At 42.7% G+C, this 18273-nt stretch overlaps 1 protein-coding gene across 1 annotated transcript; it reads right to left on the reverse strand.

Moving 5' to 3' along the window:
- Window positions 1–1668: 1668 nt before the first annotated feature.
- Window positions 1669–18014, reverse strand: Psma6 (proteasome 20S subunit alpha 6). Its single transcript, XM_057782701.1, has 7 exons — window positions 17833–18014; window positions 10752–10846; window positions 10258–10339; window positions 7586–7741; window positions 7012–7190; window positions 4918–5012; window positions 1669–1888 (listed from the first exon to the last, which is right to left on the reverse strand). Exons 1-7 carry the CDS (start codon window positions 17906–17908, stop codon window positions 1831–1833), a joined length of 741 nt encoding a protein of 246 aa, XP_057638684.1. The 5' UTR covers window positions 17909–18014; the 3' UTR covers window positions 1669–1830.
- Between the last annotated feature and the right edge of the window lie 259 nt (window positions 18015–18273).

Genomic DNA, 18273 nt, shown 5'->3' on the forward strand with positions numbered 1-18273 from the left:
GCAGTGGCCACTCAACCAAAGGAACTCTGCTTCCCTGCAGGAAAGCCTACAGCCCCTGACTCAGCCTTAAAGAGGATGTGGTTGGTGAAGTTTCCTGCTTCTAGTAGCAAGATGCTCACATGGCCTTCCTATACGGGCAGTGGCTATGGACAGGAACTCTGACTTCAGGAACTGGTATTTTATTCGCTAGTAGACAGACACTCTGACCACTCAGGTCAACAGCTAGTCTTGCCCAGTGCACACAAGGGCATAGAATGTATTGAATATTTTCCAAATGATTGACGGTTGAGGTCACCAAATAACTACTGTAAGAATTTAAATTTTTTTTTTTTTTTTTTTTTGAGACAGGGTTTCTCTGTAGCTTTGGAGCCTGTCCTGGAACTAGCTCTTATAGACTGGGCTGGCCTCAAACTCAAGAGATATGCCACCTGCCCCTGACTCACGAGTGCTGGGATTAAAGGCATGCACCACCACCACCCAGCAAGAATTTAAAATTTTTATCCTGTACATAAAAAAAAAAAAAATACACTTAGCTGGATGTAGTGGTGCACACCTGAGTTTGTGGCCTGCCTGGTCTATAGAGTGAGTTCAGGACAGCCAGGACTACACAGAGAAAACCTGCCTCAAAAGCAAAACAAACATATACCAAAAAGGGGCTGGAGAGATGGGTCACCTCTTGCAAGGGACTAGGTTAGGTTCCTGGCACCCTTATCAAGTGGCTTCCAACCACCTGAAATTCCAGTTCCAGGGGATCGGAGAGCCTGGAGGGTATCTGCACCCATGACATGAATAAAGTCACATAGGTACACACACAAAAGCGCAAGTAAAAATAGCAGCTGGGCAGTGGTGGCGCACGCCTTTAATCCCAGCACTTTAGACAGAGGCAGAGGCAGGTGGATCTTTGAGTTTGATGCCAGTTTGGTTTACAGAGTGAGTTTCAGGACAGGCTCCAAAAAGCTACAAGAAGCCCTGTCTTGAAAACCAACACACAAAAAAGCAAGTTTAAAAATATTTTGAATATGTAGTTTCCCCACTAATGGTGTTAACCTCTATACTGTAAACCAGTTCCGTATTTCCCACTTTGAGTACTTAATCTTAAGGAAACAGAAAACATACCCTCCTTTTCTAGTCCAGTTTCCTGAAGGCGGCTTACAGCAGGGTGTGGTAGCACACACTTTTAGCTCCAGCACTCAGAAGGCAGAGAGGCAGGTTCGAGGCTTGCCTGGTCTATACAGTGATCTCCAGGCCAGAAGGAGCAAAACAGTACCTTGTTTCAAAAAACAAAAAACAATCTCCACACGAAACAAAGATATACACTTACTGAACATGGACTCAATTACTGAAAAGACAGCTGGAGGTGCAATCCCCAACAAGAGTGAAGACTAACACCACACAGCTCAGCCAGGGCATCTCTTAGTATGAAGTCTTCCAGGAAACCTGAGCCCAGCCATGTCCCACTGGAACACGGAGTGTAAATAAAGCCTGTCTCATATGACAACCCAGACAATTTCAAAGTCGGCTCCCAAGTCTGCTATTTATTATGCCAAGTTAGTGGACTGGGGAAAACACAAAATGACCAGAGCTATGACCTGAGGATGGCGAACACTTACCAGTCTGTGTGCTAAGGCGTAACACCTGACATCAGGGTTAAGAAAGACAGAACACAAGTACTCCCAAAAGCACAGTTTTATTTATACAGTCCTAGCCAGCTCAGTGGCAGGAGGAGTGGGAGAGTTCCATCTTCAACCCAGGGGCCTCTGTGATGTTGGTTTGCTGTCACCAAACACACAGGCAAGTGGCATCATGGATTTGGTAAAGTGATGACAACGTTCAGTCTCTCTCTGCTAGAGCAACAAGGTGAGCGTCAATCTCTGCTTCTGAGAGAATCCTGGAAGGCAAAGGATAAAAAATCACAACTGCTTATTTCAATAAGGTTTTTAATATGGAAAACTTCAAACATACAAAAGTCAGTACAGCAAACTCCCATGTACAGATCAACTGACTTCAGCAATTACCAATTTATTACCAATCTTTTAAAAGTCTATATGCTCATGACTCTTTCCTCAGATTATATTACAGAAACTCCCAGACAACACATCAGTTTCATCTAGGTAGTGAAGTGTTCTTTGATATCAGATCCAGAATTTAATTGCAGCTGAGTTGAAAACATTTCAAGTGAATTAATATGAAGCTAAATTATATGAACTACATTCAATTTGTTTTGGGTGTCAATGCCTTAAAAACATAGTATAACTGAGGCTGGACAGTGGTGGTACACGCCTTTAATTCCAGCACTCAGGAAGCAGAGACAGGTGGATCTCTGTGAGTTCAAGTCCAGCCCAGCCTACAGCGCTAGTTCCAGGACTGCTACACAGAGAAACCCTGTCTTGAAAACAAAAAACAAAAACAATAACAGCAAAACCCATACTTTGATATAGCTATAATACTATAACTCAAATTCATAGTAACCGAGAGATGAGAAACTTAAGTAAATTGTTAAAAACTGCTGGGGAAGAGGGGCTAAAGGGATGGTACAGGGACCAAAGTGCTCTCTGTACCTGCATGAGCTCTGAACCCAGCACAGGCAGGCATGGCGGCCTCTGGAATCCCGGACGCTGGCTAGCTAGACTGCTGAATCAGCACATCGTGAGATTCTCCTTCAGCATAAAAGGTGGAGGATACCTCCAAACCTTTGGCCTCTGCATACACATGTGAATGCACGCACATGCACATATCCATGTGTGTGTGTCCCCAAAAGTTCATTACTAAACTTCTAAAAAGGTAAATCTGTCAAAACGGCCATTTTTTTTTACAACTTGGAAAAGAAGTAGCTTATAAAGTTGTAAAATCTTATGTTATTTCTAATGTTTTTGTTATGACTCAAGTACACTCACTATCACAGAATTCAGAAATTACACAAGGCTTTTCCCTCTTCTCAGTACTGGCACTGAATCCAGATTTTCTGCTGCTGACAAACACTCTCCCTAGCTATGCTCTCAGCCTTTTAAAAGACTTTTATTTTGAGACAGGTTTCACTACATTCTCAGGCTGACCTTGAACCTATAATCCTACCTCAGTAGCCCGACACCTGGGGTCATAGGCCTCTGTAACGCCCAGCTACACTGGTTTGCTTACACAGATACTTGGTTTCTTGCTCAATTTAAAATAACAGACGCAAATAACATTCAGATGCAGTTTAAAAAAAAAAGGTTTCATAACAGATCAGAAAGCAAAGTGCCTATTGGAATTTCAGTGCTTAGAAAAAGGAAGCAGATGGGTGTGGTGGTCTATAATCCCGGTCCTGAGGACTGAGGTCAACTTGGGCTCAAAAAGAAACAAAACAACAACAAAAAGGGGAACATTTTCCTACAGAAAAAAATTATTAGGCTAGATGCACCTGTTATTTTCTTAGTTCTATAGGGTTTTCATGTTTATATCACTTGCAGCCAACCAAGAAAGCAAATCAAACCAGAAGGGTGTGTGGAGGAATGCATATTTTATGGAGGTCTGTTTGGGGGAGCAACCTGCCAGGGAGTCCTTTAATCCCAGGACTCAGGAGACAGAGGGATCTCTGTTAGTTCAAGGCCACCTTGAATACAAGATTGAATCTGTCTAAAAGAGAAACAGAGCTCACACAAAGGTGGTCCCAGCACTTGGGATCACACATCTTTAATGCCAGCACTAGGGAGGTGGAGACAGGAGTGATATGGCTGGGCGGAGAGAGGAATATAAGGCGGGAGAAGACAGGAGCTCGGTACAGTCTGAAGCAGTCAGTCAGAGACGCAGTCCAAGGAGGCGGTCTGAGGACAGGATCGCCCCTTTGGTCCTAGCATTGGTAAAGGTAAAAGGTCTCTAGTGGCTGGCTGCTCTGCTTCTCTGATCTCTCAGGTTTCACCCCCTAGTATCTGAGTCTGGACTTTTATTAAGAACAATTAGAATTCGTGCTACAGCCTGCAATCCAAGTACTCGGGAGGCTGAGAGAGAATGATCCAAAGTTCAAATTCAGTTTGGCCTACATTCCAAGACAATGTCACAAAACAAAAAACCACACACACCACTAAAAACTCTTCAAGGTTTAAAACAGTTTACTAATTCTCCAACAGTAACACAGACGTAGTCTAAGAGGAGACACCTGAACAGGTAAACGCTGAACAGCTCTTTGCATATGTGGTCTTAATTATGCTTTTAACTAACAACAACAGCATCCTAGTCCATGGCATACAAACCCCGACAGGTTGCTGGGAGGATGAGCTGACTGACACACTTGGATCACTCAAGTTGATGCGTGAGAGCTAAGTCACTTGGTAAGCAAGAACACTCGAGACCAGCACCAGCGACTCAACTGTGGATCAGCGTTTCATATTGCTCTTCAAAGCTCCCTTACCCAGCAAATAATCACATTTCCACCTGAAAGTTTCCACCGTGGACCTGTTTGTCTCCTTATGTGTTGTGGTGTCAGGGATCAAATCCAGGGCAACGTGCCCGCCAGGCCAGCACCTGGCCAAGCCGTATTTCCTCATTTTATTTGGTATAAAGGTTATTTTGTGTGTGTGTCACCTCTGGTGTTAGAAGAGGGAGAAGAGCTGCTTCTGTTTTAAGAGACTCAAAGTTGTTCTGTTTCCACAGTGCTAGGAATCGAACCCATGACTTTTGAGCAAGCTAGCTAAGCACTTCTCTTCAACCTTTTGTTTGAGATAAGGTTTTTTTGGTATAGAATCCATGACCCTCCATTTCAGCCTCCCCAGTGCCAGGATCACAAGTATATATCACCATTTCTAAGAAATTTTAAAACTGAGTCCTTAGATTCTGGAAGCAAAAAACGATGGCATTTCATCACACCACCACACACAAAGGAACTCTAACATCTCTATAGTTTTTTAGTCTAGAATTTAACACCCGACTGAAAACGTAACTCACCTGAATTTAGGATTTTCGACTGTAACTACTCCAACTTCTATTTCTGAAGGCTTGAAGTCAATAGACAGAACAGTAGACAGGCATGTGATTGCAGTCTGAAAAGAATGCCAACAATAAATATAAGACATTCCAGCTATCATGGTCCCCGACCACAAGACACGCGCTCCTGTGACTCAGTAACAGTCCTACAGGCACATTATTAACCAACTGCTGACATAAACCTGCTTCTATTAAACAGCCCCAAATTTAAAGAGTTTATCAAACAAAATAGATGGAATATATAACAATTTATTTACAGTCCAGCGTGGTAGTGCACACTTGGAATTCCAGCACTCAGGAGGCAGAGGCAGGTGGATCTGAGTTTGAGGCCAGCCTGAGAGTGAGTTCCAGGACAGCCAGACCTACACAGAAAAACCCTGCTTCAAAAAACAAACAAATAATAAAAATTTGTTTGTTTGATGACCACTATAATCAAGGCTTTATGTTTAGTACGTGGCGTGAAAGAGACTAGACTAAAGAACAACTCAACCATTCAGACTGATGACTGAGCTTTTCAATGCTTGTGGTTTGGAGGTGGTAAATTAAGAGTGTTTTAAGCAGTTTTCTATCTGATGTGATTAACATTACTATAAATTATACTTTAAGAAACATTTAAAGAAGGCGTACCATTCTATTTTCTAGATCAGAACTAACTTATTTTACACTTTCTTTCAATATAAGATAAATAGTTAAAATTTGTCTGTTTTGAGAACAGGTCTTGCTTTGAAGCCCTGACTAGTCTGGAACTCATGTAGACCAGGCTGACCTCAAACTTATCATGATCTTCTCGCCTCTGCCTCCCCCAAATTGGGACTACTGGTGTCCACCAACACATCCAGGTTATAAAAGTTTTTAAAAAAGTGTAGAGGTCAGAGGACAACGTTGGGAGACAGGGTCTGAACTGACCACGTAGGCTGGGCTGACTGGAGCCACCTCAAGTCTACAATCACAAGCAGAAGCAGGTTTATGCTTCTCCAATCTGCTCTCCAAGAACTTGGTTTGTAGCTGCTTTTATTTAGGACCATAAAAATAATTATTATGTGAGTTCGAGACCAGCCTGGTCTACAAGAGCTAGTTCCAGGACAGGCTCCAGGTTCCAAAACCACAGAGAAACCCTGTCTCGAAAAACAAAAAAAAACAAAAAAAAAAAAAAAAAATTATTACTGGACCAGTAAGATAGCTCTGTGAGTAAAGGTGCCGGCTGCTGGGGCTAGAGAGTTGGCTCAGAGGTTAAAGCACTGGTTGCTCTTCCAGAGGTCCTGAGTTCAATTCCCAGCAACCACATGGTGACTCACAACCATCCATAATGAGATCTGGTGCCCTCTTCTGGCCTGCAAGCAAACATCCAGACAGAAGGCCGTATACATAATAAATAAATAAATCTTTAAAAAAAAAAAGGTGCCAGCTGCCAAATTTAACAACTTGAGTTCAATCTCGAACCCTTACGGCAGAAAAGAACTGACCCTGCAAGTTGGTCCTGGCTTCCACGAGTGTCATAGCACACGCAAACACATACGCACGCATGCATACACACAAAAATAAATATTACTTAAGTCTTTATAGTTTTTTAATCCAGAAAATTTAAGCTCAATTTGAGTCTATTAATCATAGCAACCACGCCAGTCTTTGAGTCTTGTCTTGATTCTTATTTTATTATGTGTTTGTTGGATATTGTTTCAAATCCATTACAAACTAAGATAGGAAATGAATAAAAGCATCCCCTTTCCCCCAATGTCAGCCAGATGATATGAATTTTACCATTAAGCTAACAAATTTGGATCTTGTGACATCATTAATAGCCTCCCCTCTTCTTTTTTGGTTTTTCAAGACAGGATTCCTCTGCATAATGGCTCTGGCTGTCCTGGAACTCTCTTTGTAGTCAAAGCTGGCTTGAACTCACAGAGATTCTCCTGCCTCTGTCTCCAAAGTGCTGGAATTAAAGGCATGCACCAGTACCACCCAACTAAGAAATAGCTTTTATAGACTATCAATAACACAACAATGCTTACTCTTCTATAGCAGTAAAACAAATTCAACTCCTTTTGGCTAACTTACTTCCACTGTTTGTTCAAATGTCCAATCAAATTTCTTCTTCACTTTTTTTTCGAGGAAGCTGGTTGACTCTGTCTGTTTGACGCCTGCTGCGGTGGCTTTAAAGCCACAGTAGTAGCCTGCAGGGTCACACTTGTACACTTGAGGACCTTGTTCTTCATCGATACCAATTAAAATCATACCTGAAAAGAAAGGTTCCAAAGAAACAGGTTACACTGTCCTACAAAGACATTTCCTTTCTTGGTGTACCACACAGTTATTGTTAATCATTATTTGGACACTAATTTTAGGCTCATGTATTTTCTCAAACCTTTATCCCATGACCAAAAGCAGCATCGACACTGTTAAGATGCCTTCTAAATTTTCACAGAATTAATAACCTGGAATCACAGAAGAACCCCCATTACAAAAGCCTAGTAAAATGGGGACTTGGATGTTCCACATCACATATTCTAAAGAGAACTCAAAGCTTTAGTTTTAAACGACACGTTCAGAACCCATGTGGTCTCAGTTTCCGTCCACACGCTTTAAAGACAATTACATCTCAACTCTTTAGAAGACTTCTGAGCATACTTACAACAACCGAGCGGCCTCATCTCTGCATTCTGTGTGTAGACCTGAGAAATATCAGCGATTCTTTTACACAGCATGTCCACAGGAATCTCATAGCCGTACTTGTATTTCCAGTTAGCTGCCTCATAGCGTGCCCTCTGTACCTGGGATCTGCTGTCAGCTTCATGGATAAACAAAACCCCAAGATTTACCACTTCAGAAGCACAGAATGAACGTGAAAGCCTATTTCTTCACTATAAATATCTGTATGTTTATTTCAAATACAATTATAGAAGAACAAAGGGTTTTTCCTGTGATAATGAACACTGAGTAACTTGGCATGTAAGAAAGGAGATTAAAACATGGAGCTATATACCATATTGCTCTTTTACACCAAGTCTTTCACCAGCAGTCAAAACAGCTTCTACAAAAATGTAATAAATTAGCCGGGTGGCAGTGGCGCACGCCTTTAATTCCAGCACTCAGGAGGCAGAGGCAGGAGGATCTCTGAGTTTGAGGCCAGCCTGGTCTACAAGAGCTAGTTCCGGACAGGCTCCAAAGCTACAGAGAAAGGGCTTGCCACTAAGCCTGATGACTCTGAGTCTGATCCCTGGGACTCAGTGTGGAAGAACAGAGCCAACCACAGTTGTCCTCTGTCCTCTACACACACTCCATGGCATATGTGTACAAATATTTATGTAATAATAAAAAAGTCTAGTTACTCTAAAAAAAATAGGCTTTTAAAAAAAGTTTCATGAGAAATATTATTTTTAAAAGATTTATTTTATGTCAGTTGGTGGTGGTACATGAATCCCAGCACTTGGGAGGCAGAGGCAGGAGGATCTCTATGAGTTCGAGGTCAGTCTGGTCTACATAGATCTCCAGGGCAGCTAGGACTGTTACACAGAGAAATCCTGCCTTGAAAAACCAAAAGATCAGCCGGGCTGTGGTGGCGCACGCCTTTAATCCCTGCACTCGGGAGGCAGAGGCAGGCGGATCTCTGTGAGTTCGAGACCAGCCTGGTCTACAAGAGCTAGTTCCAGGACAGGCTCCAAAACCACAGAGAAACCCTGTCTCGAAAAACAAAACAAAACAAAACAAAACAAAAAAAACAAAGAAAAGAAAAACTAAAAGATTTATTTTAATTTCACGTGTATGAGTGTTTGCTTGTAAGTGTACCATGTGTACTTAGTGCCCTAAGAGGCCAAAAAATATCATGGACGGGGGTTATGAACTGCTATGTGGGTGCTGGGAAATGAACCTTGGTCCTTTGCAGCAGCAAGGGCATTAATCCTTGAGCCATGTCCCTTCCCTCCTAAAATACATACTTAAGGAAAAAAAATAATATCTCTTCGTCTATATTTTGACTTGAACTTTTTCTTTGAATTCAGAAAACTGAAAGCCAAAGTAACTTTGATATAAATGTTCACTCACTTCTAACTAGTGTTGTGACTAGATTTGAGTAAGATTAATTATTTAGGTCTCTTTAAATTACTAACCACATCTGAAATACAGTATCTATATGGGTCCAGATTACCTATCAGCAGCATAAAGACCTAATCCCATTATACTTTAGATTTCAAAATAGCTCACAAGCCACTCCTGTAATACCAGCACTGAGTAGGCTGAAGCATAATTATTGAATATGAAGTAGACTGGGCTATACTGCAAGACGTTGTCTCAAAAACCCAACCAATCAGCCAGGCATAGTGGCACAGGTTTTAATCCCAGCATTCAGCAGGCAGGAGCAGCTTGGTCTACTCAAGTGGTTCAACCTGTGGGTGTCGAGCCCTCTAGGAGGGCTGTAGAACGACCCTTTCACAGGGGTTGCCTAAGACCATCAGAAAACAGGTATTTGCATTACAATTCATAATAGTAGCAAAATTACAATTATGAAATGGTGATGAAAATAATTTTATGGGTTGGGATCACCATAGCAAGAGGAACTGTATTAAAGGGTCACAGCATTAGGCAGGATGAGAACCACTGGTGAGTTCCAGACCCTATCTCAGACAAACAAGTCCCTCTAATCCAAAAGCCACTCGGTTAACTACATAACCATAATGAGTCAACTAAACCAACTGAACAACCAACCAATAAATTTATTATAGCCTTAAAATATTACTACTGGATTCTGGGGCCTCAGCTCAGTGGGTCCAGTTCTGTGCAAGCACAAGGACCGACGTTTGGATCCCGAGTACCCACCCTGGTAAGAGCTGGGCCTCACCTGTAACCCTAGGGGCTGGGGAGGGGCTTGCTAGCCACACAGTCTAGTTGAAACAGACAGATCCAGACTGAGGTGGAGAGTGGTGGGAAGACACCTCTGGCCCCCACAGACACGTGCACAACTGAGCACACTTGTGGAAACACAAGTTAATACTTACCGTGGAAGACAGTGTCTACTAGCAACACCACAACTCAGACACTAAGGGATCTTTAAAACACAAAAGACAGGCCTGTCAAGATGGCTCAGCAGGGAAGGGTGTTTGCTATAGAGTTGATGACCTGAGTTCCATCCTCAGAACCCCCAGGGCAGACAAGACCGACTTTCACAGGGCACCCTCTGACCTCACACATGCCACAGCATGTGCACCCCCAACACAATCAATAAATAAATGCCAAAACAAACAAACACAAAAGTAATTATGATGGAATAACATCAGGCCTATATTCCCAAGAAGGCAGCTGGTCAGTTACCTGTCATCCCAGTCATCACACAGCCAATGTTCTCGGTTATCTTGAACAAGTGGGTCACTGTGCTGGAATCCAGTAATTTGTCCTAAAGAACAAAATAAATCACAAACATTTTGATTTAAGGTCCACAGGCTTCTGTGCAGTTATGAAAAACTAACAGTATAGAATTGCAACAATAAACTGTCAAGTAGAAGTTATGAGACATATATATTCTGTTCATTTTACAGTTAAAACCAATCTTGAAAAACAGGGTAGAGATGCTTCTGCTACATGTTTTCTGGGAGTTAAAAGTCCAGAAAACAAAGGACTTAGACATATCATTTATTATAATTACATCACAGAGTTTATACTTCTATCTACTCAGTCGACCCATCTTCAGCTGCTCAATGGTTCTTGAATGACCAGGAACACTGCTAATGTGAATAGGTAGTAATGGAATTCTGTTCAAAATCACAAAGAATTCTTAGATGTTAACATGTAGCAATCGACTGCCTTACCGGTACTTTCTTCTGTGTGACAATTACTGCACAGTCTTTTCCTCTGACAGCCACAGATGTGAGTCCACCCTGGTTAATAGCCTTAAAAGCATATTCTGCAAATACAAAACAGGTTTAGTTATTTTAGGGGCTGGGGGTGTGGCTCAGCTGTAAAACGCAGGCTCAGTGTACACAAGTCCTGGGTCAGTCTGTGGGGACTAGAACGCCAGCATCTGGTGGAGAAAGAAGGTCAGAAATTCAAGGTCATTGTAAGGGGGAGTTTGAGGCCAGCCTGAGATACTAGAGACTCTGTCTTTAAAAAAAAAAAAAAAAAAAGTGGAGTTGGGCATAGTGGCACACACCTTAGAGGCAGACAGAATTCTGTGAGTTCAAGGCCAGCCTGATCTACAGAGTAAGTTCCAGGACAGACGGGCCTACCAGAGAAACCCTGTCTTGAAAAACCATAATAATAATAATAATTTTTCTTCCCATTTTTGACACAGGATCTCATCATGCAGCTCTGGCTGGCCTAGACCTCCTAAGTGCTGGGGTTAAAAGCATGTGCCACCATGTCTGGCTAAGGTGGGATAAAATTTATAATTGATTCTTAATTAACAAATTATCATTAAAAGAATGAGGTTACACTATACGAGCATGGAATACCAACCATGGAAAGTAAAGTAAAGCCAAAACAATAAAAATGCCAATTAATCAGTCAAACCAGCTCCATTTCTTCCAATTTTATTTTATGGAATTTTCATTGGGATCAAGCACCAAATTCTGACAGTCTTACTCTAACTTTATCACAGCAGATCTTAACACATCTCAGCACTTCAAAATATTTTATGGGCATTAATTAAACCAAGCCTGGTATGCCTAGGTCAACGTTAGCTGCTCTAAAGATTTAATACTTCTGTTAATTTTTGGTCAATAACTAAAACCACATACAGTTTTAATTGCTATTATATTTCATGTTGATACTCTGTCTATCAGTTGAAGTTTGGTCACAGCATAGTCCAGGCCAGCCAGGGCTACATAAATGATATCCTGTCTCAATGGAAAGAAAATGTTGTAATTTTTGTAACAGTCAACAGAGTTCTTTGGTTTATTACAACTTCAGATTGTGTACTTCTAGCCACTGCCAATGCACTGTTTTTAAAAACAGGCCTCAAGATGGAAACCACACACAAACTACACGGGTATCACATAGTTTACTTGACAAGGATGGTCTTTCGAGGAATAAGGTTAGAAATAAGACTATCATTTTCTATGATAATACAGAAAATATGGAAGATAGATTTTTTTTCTTTTTTGAGACAGGGTTTCTCTGTGTAGTCCTGTCTGTCCTAGAATTCACTCTGTAAGATCAGGAAGGCATTGAACTCACAGAGATCTGCCTGCCTCTGCCTCCAGAGTGCTGGGATTGATGGTATGTGCCATCACTTGGCTTAGAAGATAATTTAAAAATTATTTTTAATCTCAGCTGTGGCTTAAATTTTGCTACATAAATTTAGACAATCTCAAAATCTTCTTTAAGTGTTACTCTGGACACTGGCTCTGAGGACCAGCCAGAGCATCCATAAATGACCAGGATAAGAAACACAAGTATCTTCAGTGCTCCTCCATGGCCTCTGTTTCAGTTCCTGCCTCCAGGTTCCCTGTCTAAGATGCTGTCCTGACTTCTTCAGTGATGACTGTGACTGAGAGGTGTAAGCCGCATGGACTTGCTCCTCCCCAAGCTCTTCCATCACAGCAGCAGGAACCTAACTAGGGTACCTACTGCCTCGGGGTCAACAGCCAGAACTGACTTAATAATGCAGAAGGAAAGAACCAGCTCCCCAAAGCTGTACTTGAACACCACTGAGAGCACTGTGGCACATGTACCCACACACAAAGTAATAAAAAAATTAAAAAGGAAAACAGAAATGAAAACCAGTATCAGAAATATAAAAATTTACCAAAAGAAGCTGGCGGTGGTACCTTGGCCTAGAATTCTGGTACTAAAGTTGAGGAAGAAGGCCCAAGGACATATTGGTCAGTAACAAGACTCTTTGAAACAATCATCCAGAAAAATCTATTAAGTGGACGTTAGTGCAGACTGGAGGTGCTAGAGAGAAGGTTCAGCAGTTAGAATGTTTACTACTCTTCCAGAGGACCTGAATTCAGTTCCCAGTACCCCTACCAAGTTGCTCACAGCTTCCTTTAACTCCAGCTACAGAAGATCTGATGCCCTCTTCTGTACTCCATGGGCACACTCACACACATAACAAATAATAATAATAATAATAATAAACAGATTCAAGTGAATCAAATTATTCAATCCTTTGTGTCAGTGTGTGTCGGACTCATGCACACATGTGTGATAGCCAGAGGACAACCTTAGGTGTCATTCATTCCTCAGGGATGTCCACCTTGGTTTTTGAGATAGGGTTTCTCCCTGGTCTGGAGCTTGCAAAGTATGCTGGGCTGGCTAGCCAGCAAGTCTCAAGAGATCTGCCTGTCTCTGCCACATCACAGCTGGAACTACAAGATTACAAACACAAACAACTATCATGCTTGGTTATTTATTTAGGTCTGTATTTTATTTTGGAGGCAGAATCTATGTAGCCCTGGCTAGTCCTGAAATCATATGCAAGAACACATCTGACCCTACCTTTTTTTTTTTTTAGTCCCAGCCCGCCATTTTTTTTTTTTTTTTTATTTTCGAGACAGGGTTTCTCCGTAGCTTTTGGTTTCTGTCCTGGAACTAGCTCTTGTAGACCAGGCTGGACTCGAACTCCCAGAGATCCGCCTGCCTCTGCCTCCCGAGTGCTGGGGTTAAAGGCGTGCGCCACCACCACCCGGCCCAGCCCGCCATTTTTTACACATTAAAAAATAGCCTTTGGCCGTGTTTGGTGGTGCATGCCTATAATCTCAGCCCTGGGGAGGCTAAGGCAAAAGAACTATCTCAAGTTTAAAGCCATGCTCAGATAGACAGCAAAACCCTGTCTCAAAACAAAAACAAAAAAACCCCACCAAGATCCTCAAGATGGTTCAGCAGGTGAAATACTTTGGACTAAGCCTGATAACCTGAGTTTGAGCCCCAGATTCTGTAAGGTAGGAAGGAGTAAGTCCTTCAAGTTGTTCTCTGACCCCCACACAACTCCTCTCCAAACTGAAAAACCAAATCAAACCTGGGCAAGGAAGATGACTCAGCGGGAAGGAGTGTTTGCTGTGTAAGCATGAGAACCGAATTCAACATCCAGCACTCACATAGGAAGCCAGGCATGGTCACATGCCTATAAACCCTGAGCATGTATGTGTAAGTGGTGGATGACGGGAGGCTCACTGGAGATTGCTGGCAGCCAGCCTTCTTCTAGGTTTCTAGGTTCAGTGAGACAGTGAGAGTCCCTGTTCCCTGTTCAAAGGACTAGGTAGGCTGGAAGAGCAAGGTCTTTGATGCACCTAGCATAAGCACTTCGCCGTGTGTACACACAGCTGTCTCCTCCCCACTACACACATACACACACACACACAAACTGCCAAACACAGTAGTTCTGTGTTCAATATAAAAACAAGTTATTAAGATGCAAATTGTTGGGATGGAAAGATGGTTCAGTGGTTATAAGCACTTGTTGCTCTTGAAGAGGATCTGGCCTTGGTTCCCAGAAACTATAATGCAGCCCACAACTCCCTGAACTCCAGTCCCAAGGGATTCCTGCCTTTATCTGGGACCTGCAAGCACCCAAAAGTTTATGGCACATACACATACATATATGCAAACACTAATATACACAATTTTTTAAAAAAATTGGTGGGTTTTTAAAATGTCTCTCTCAAAAAAGAAGAGACTTTCTGCTGTCTCCCAAAGTTTTAAGGCTACACAATCAGGAAGCATGGGTCATCTATAAAAGCAGTGATCCTCAAGAGTGGGGGTCATCAGCAGTCTTTGTACTAGCATAGGAGGAGAATATGAGATTTGAAAATATAACAATGTGAGCCTATAACTTTTTTGGTGTAAACACGCACACACATTGAACACTCTCCTCTCTTCCTCTTACCCAACTCCTTATTTTTCTCAGGTGCAATAACCACTGAGTTACATCCCAAACCTCAAGTGAAATTTTAAAGCAAGGAGCTCTATAATTCTGAACAAATGCAACTAACACATTAAGAGAAAACACTTCAGGGCCAGAGAGATGGCTCAGGGAGTTGTGGGACCCACAACCACAAACGAAAACCTGAGACCCACGGGTGGAGAGAACCAACTCCCACAAGTCACCCTTTGATGTGCACACGAACACTCAGACAATAAATGCAACGTAATTTTTTTTTAAAAAAATCAAACTTTAAATCTACGTTTTACAATTCCTAACACAATTGCACACAAACACAATCTGCACACATGTTAAAAAATTTTTTCAGAGGCTAGGGAGATGGCTCAAGAGTTAAGAGTGTATTGGTCTTGCAGAGGGCATTTGGTTCCTCGCACCCATGTTGGGCAGGTACACAAGTACATGCATGCACACACATAACACACACTATTTGCAAAATAAATATTTAGGGGAAAATATTTCAGGGCTAGACAGCTTGTTCAGGAGGTAAAGACACCTGCTAGTAGCAGGACACCCTGACTTGATTCCCAGGACCTACACAGAAGGAGAACTGACTCCTAGGTTGTCCTCTGACATCTGCACATACAAATACATAAAATGCACTTTTAAAAATCATTTTAAGATCTAAAGAAAAAGATTCAATAGTTACCAAGGTGTTTTTTTTTTTAAAAAAACTCTTTCTACTGCTACTGTTAAAATTCCAGATCCTGTTTTTATTCATACTTAGTACTGTAATTTAAATGTATGCCTTCATTACTGCTATGTATTTATTTTTGTGCTGGGATTAAATACAGATGCTCAGGCATGCTAGGCAAACACCAGTCCTAATGCCTTATGGGATCTTTGAGTCTTAAACTATGGCAAATGAGGAACATTCTATCAATTCTTACTTCCCTTACCATCACTCCAACTGGTTATATTCTTCTTCAGCTGTCTAGGTTAACAGTTTGTATTTTTATAGTTCTTAGATATGTGTCTTTGAGGGAGTCCATAGTTGAACCTGATACACAGCATTTACAGTACTGTGGATGGTCACACATATTTCACCAGCAAATGAAGAAGGCTGGACCTAAAGAAACGGACTCCTTATCTATAGAGGTCCTAATTTAACAGATTTTTTCTTTTTAAAGCCAAAGAATAGGCATTCTGTCATACCAAATGCTCACACTAAGTGATCTATAAGGATTGCCTAATTTAATCCTCACAACAACCACAAAAGGAGGAACTATTAGGCCAATTTTGCAAACAGAAATTGAGCAGATTATATGGTTGCCCAGGCCAGCTAACATGGAGCACAGGCAGTATTGTAACCCAGCTCAGCTGCGAGGCCTGCACGCCTCTGCGAGGCCTGCTCTCCTCTGCGAGGCCTGCTCTCCTCTGCGAGGCCTGCACTCCTCTGCGAGGCCTGCACTTTGCGCACTACACTGCTTGCTCATACTTCTTTCACTTTCTTCTTCTCCTCAAGGCCTATCTGATGTCCTGAATAACAAAGGGAACGTTATCCAGCGAGGCACCGATTAAAACCACTGTCTACTATTAAACTTGCTTTCAGCTACATCTTCTCTCCCAAGTCCTACTAAAATGTCACGACACGCTGCCTTTCTATCCACCAAACGCAGGAAGCACTGAAGACTGCTTGATGGCCAGTTTCTACAAAGCAGTTTACAGAAACAAGATACAAGTTCAAGTGTGGCTTTTTCTGTTAACTTAAAAAAAAAAAATCAATAATCTAATACACAGAAAATTCTCTAAAACTCAGAAATAAAACACTAAAAATAAAAAGTCCCTGATCGGGACACCACTTCGTATCACAACCTTCAAATGAGGTGGATTAAGTGGGTTACCGAATTACTTACACGCTGATGGCCTTTGTCACACCACATACAATGGATGTAGCTACACTGTACAGCAGGCCAACTTCTTTAACCTGACTTAGGTGTAGAACTCCATGTATAGGCCAACTCCTTGCAAAGACACTGAGATAAAAGACTTACTCCAAAATAAAATAATCATGGACCAGATGTGTATCAGGTCCTACTGACACTAAATTTTCTGTGGCAAGAGTTTATAAGTCTGTCCTATAATCCTCACCTAAACCCTGCCACGATCTCAATTTACCAAAATCTACTGTTGCACTCAGTAACCGACAGTTCAGGTTTCTGTCCATTAAAGCTGTTCTTTCAGTAAAGATTAACACACTGTGCCTCCACTAGATCGAGCTTCAAAAGTACAGGGCGTTCCTAGAGACGGGTAAAATTATTATTAGCGCGCAGTCTTGAACTCTGCAAAGACTGCACTCCTCTCTCTTTATCCGTTCGTTTCCACATCTGTCACTTCTTTTAAGCTGTGAGCTTCATTGGGGGCGAGTGACATTTATCCCTTTTCCAGAAGCAGTAGTGTCTGTCGGGTAAGGCTTTGCATGATTGTATAGAACTGACCACAAAGAAAGCCAAAGGGGAGAAAGGGTTGCATTTTAGATGGCTGGGTAAGGAACCAATCGCTCTCAGGGAAGACTCGGGCTCCAGGTTCTCAACATGAGGGTCACAATTCCTTTCACAGGGGTTGCCTAAAACCACCGAAAACACATTTACATTACGTTTCATAAAAGTAGCAAAGTTACAGTTTTGAAGCAGCAACAAAACTAATTTTATGGTTGGGGATCACCACAACATAAGGAACTGTGTTAAAGGGTCGCAGCGTTAGGAAGGCTGGGAGCCGCTGAGCGTAGGGGACTCCGGAAGCCGGAGGCAGGCACTGCAGGGCAAGACCTAACTCTTTGTGTCTGGACAGTGAAGCCTTTCTGAAGACAGCCCGGTTCGGTTTCGGCCTAAAAGTCCGCTTGCAGACGGGGATGGGAAGACGAGATGGAACCCGACCTCGATCCTTCTCCTTTCCTGGTTCGGGCCCTGCCTCGAGCCCCAGACTCTGCTTGGGCCGCGTCTGCTCGCTCCAGGCCGAAGCATGACAGAGCAATTCGGGTGTCCCACCGGCGGCCCCGGTTCACTCACCTACTTGGTAGAGTCGGCCCTCGGGAGAGAAAATAGTAATGTGGCGGTCAAAACCGGCGCTGGACCCACGGGACATGGCGTACCCCCTATTTCAAACACAAAATGCACCCCGTAGCACACACCCCAAGCACACAAGTCCCTCACGGAAGTAATGGCTACTGTTTCCGGAGCACCGGCCGAGGGGCTTCCGCTCTGGTTTGCCTCTCAGGGGACCCGCGCTGATTCCGGGAGGGGAGGGGCGAGTCCCGAAGTCCCGCCTCTAAGTGGGCGTGGCCTGGGGCCCCGAGGCCGCTCCCGGCGTGCTTCCTGGCTAGTGGCTCGGGGGGCTGTTAGGGCTTTCTAAAGAGTAAATTGGCCAAAGGAGGAAGTTTTCAAGGGGTCTGCAGTAGTGATTTGCCTATCTGTGACCTCCTGTGCCCTCAGGAGGCCGTGTGATCAACG

The sequence above is a fragment of the Chionomys nivalis genome, chromosome 10 (assembly GCF_950005125.1).
Source record: "Chionomys nivalis chromosome 10, mChiNiv1.1, whole genome shotgun sequence".
NCBI lineage: Eukaryota > Metazoa > Chordata > Mammalia > Rodentia > Cricetidae > Chionomys > Chionomys nivalis.

Coding starts and splice junctions, on each gene's coding strand:
- Psma6 (XM_057782701.1), bottom strand. CDS start 17,908: ATGTCCCGTGGGTCCAGCGCCGGTTTTGACCGCCACATTACTATTTTC. Junction 7,742..10,257: donor TGTGATGACTGGGATGACAG/GTAACTGACCAG, acceptor TTATCCATGAAG/CTGACAGCAGATCCCAGGTA. Junction 5,013..7,011: donor CATTTGAACAAACAGTGGAA/GTAAGTTAGCCA, acceptor CATTCTTTTCAG/ACTGCAATCACATGCCTGTC.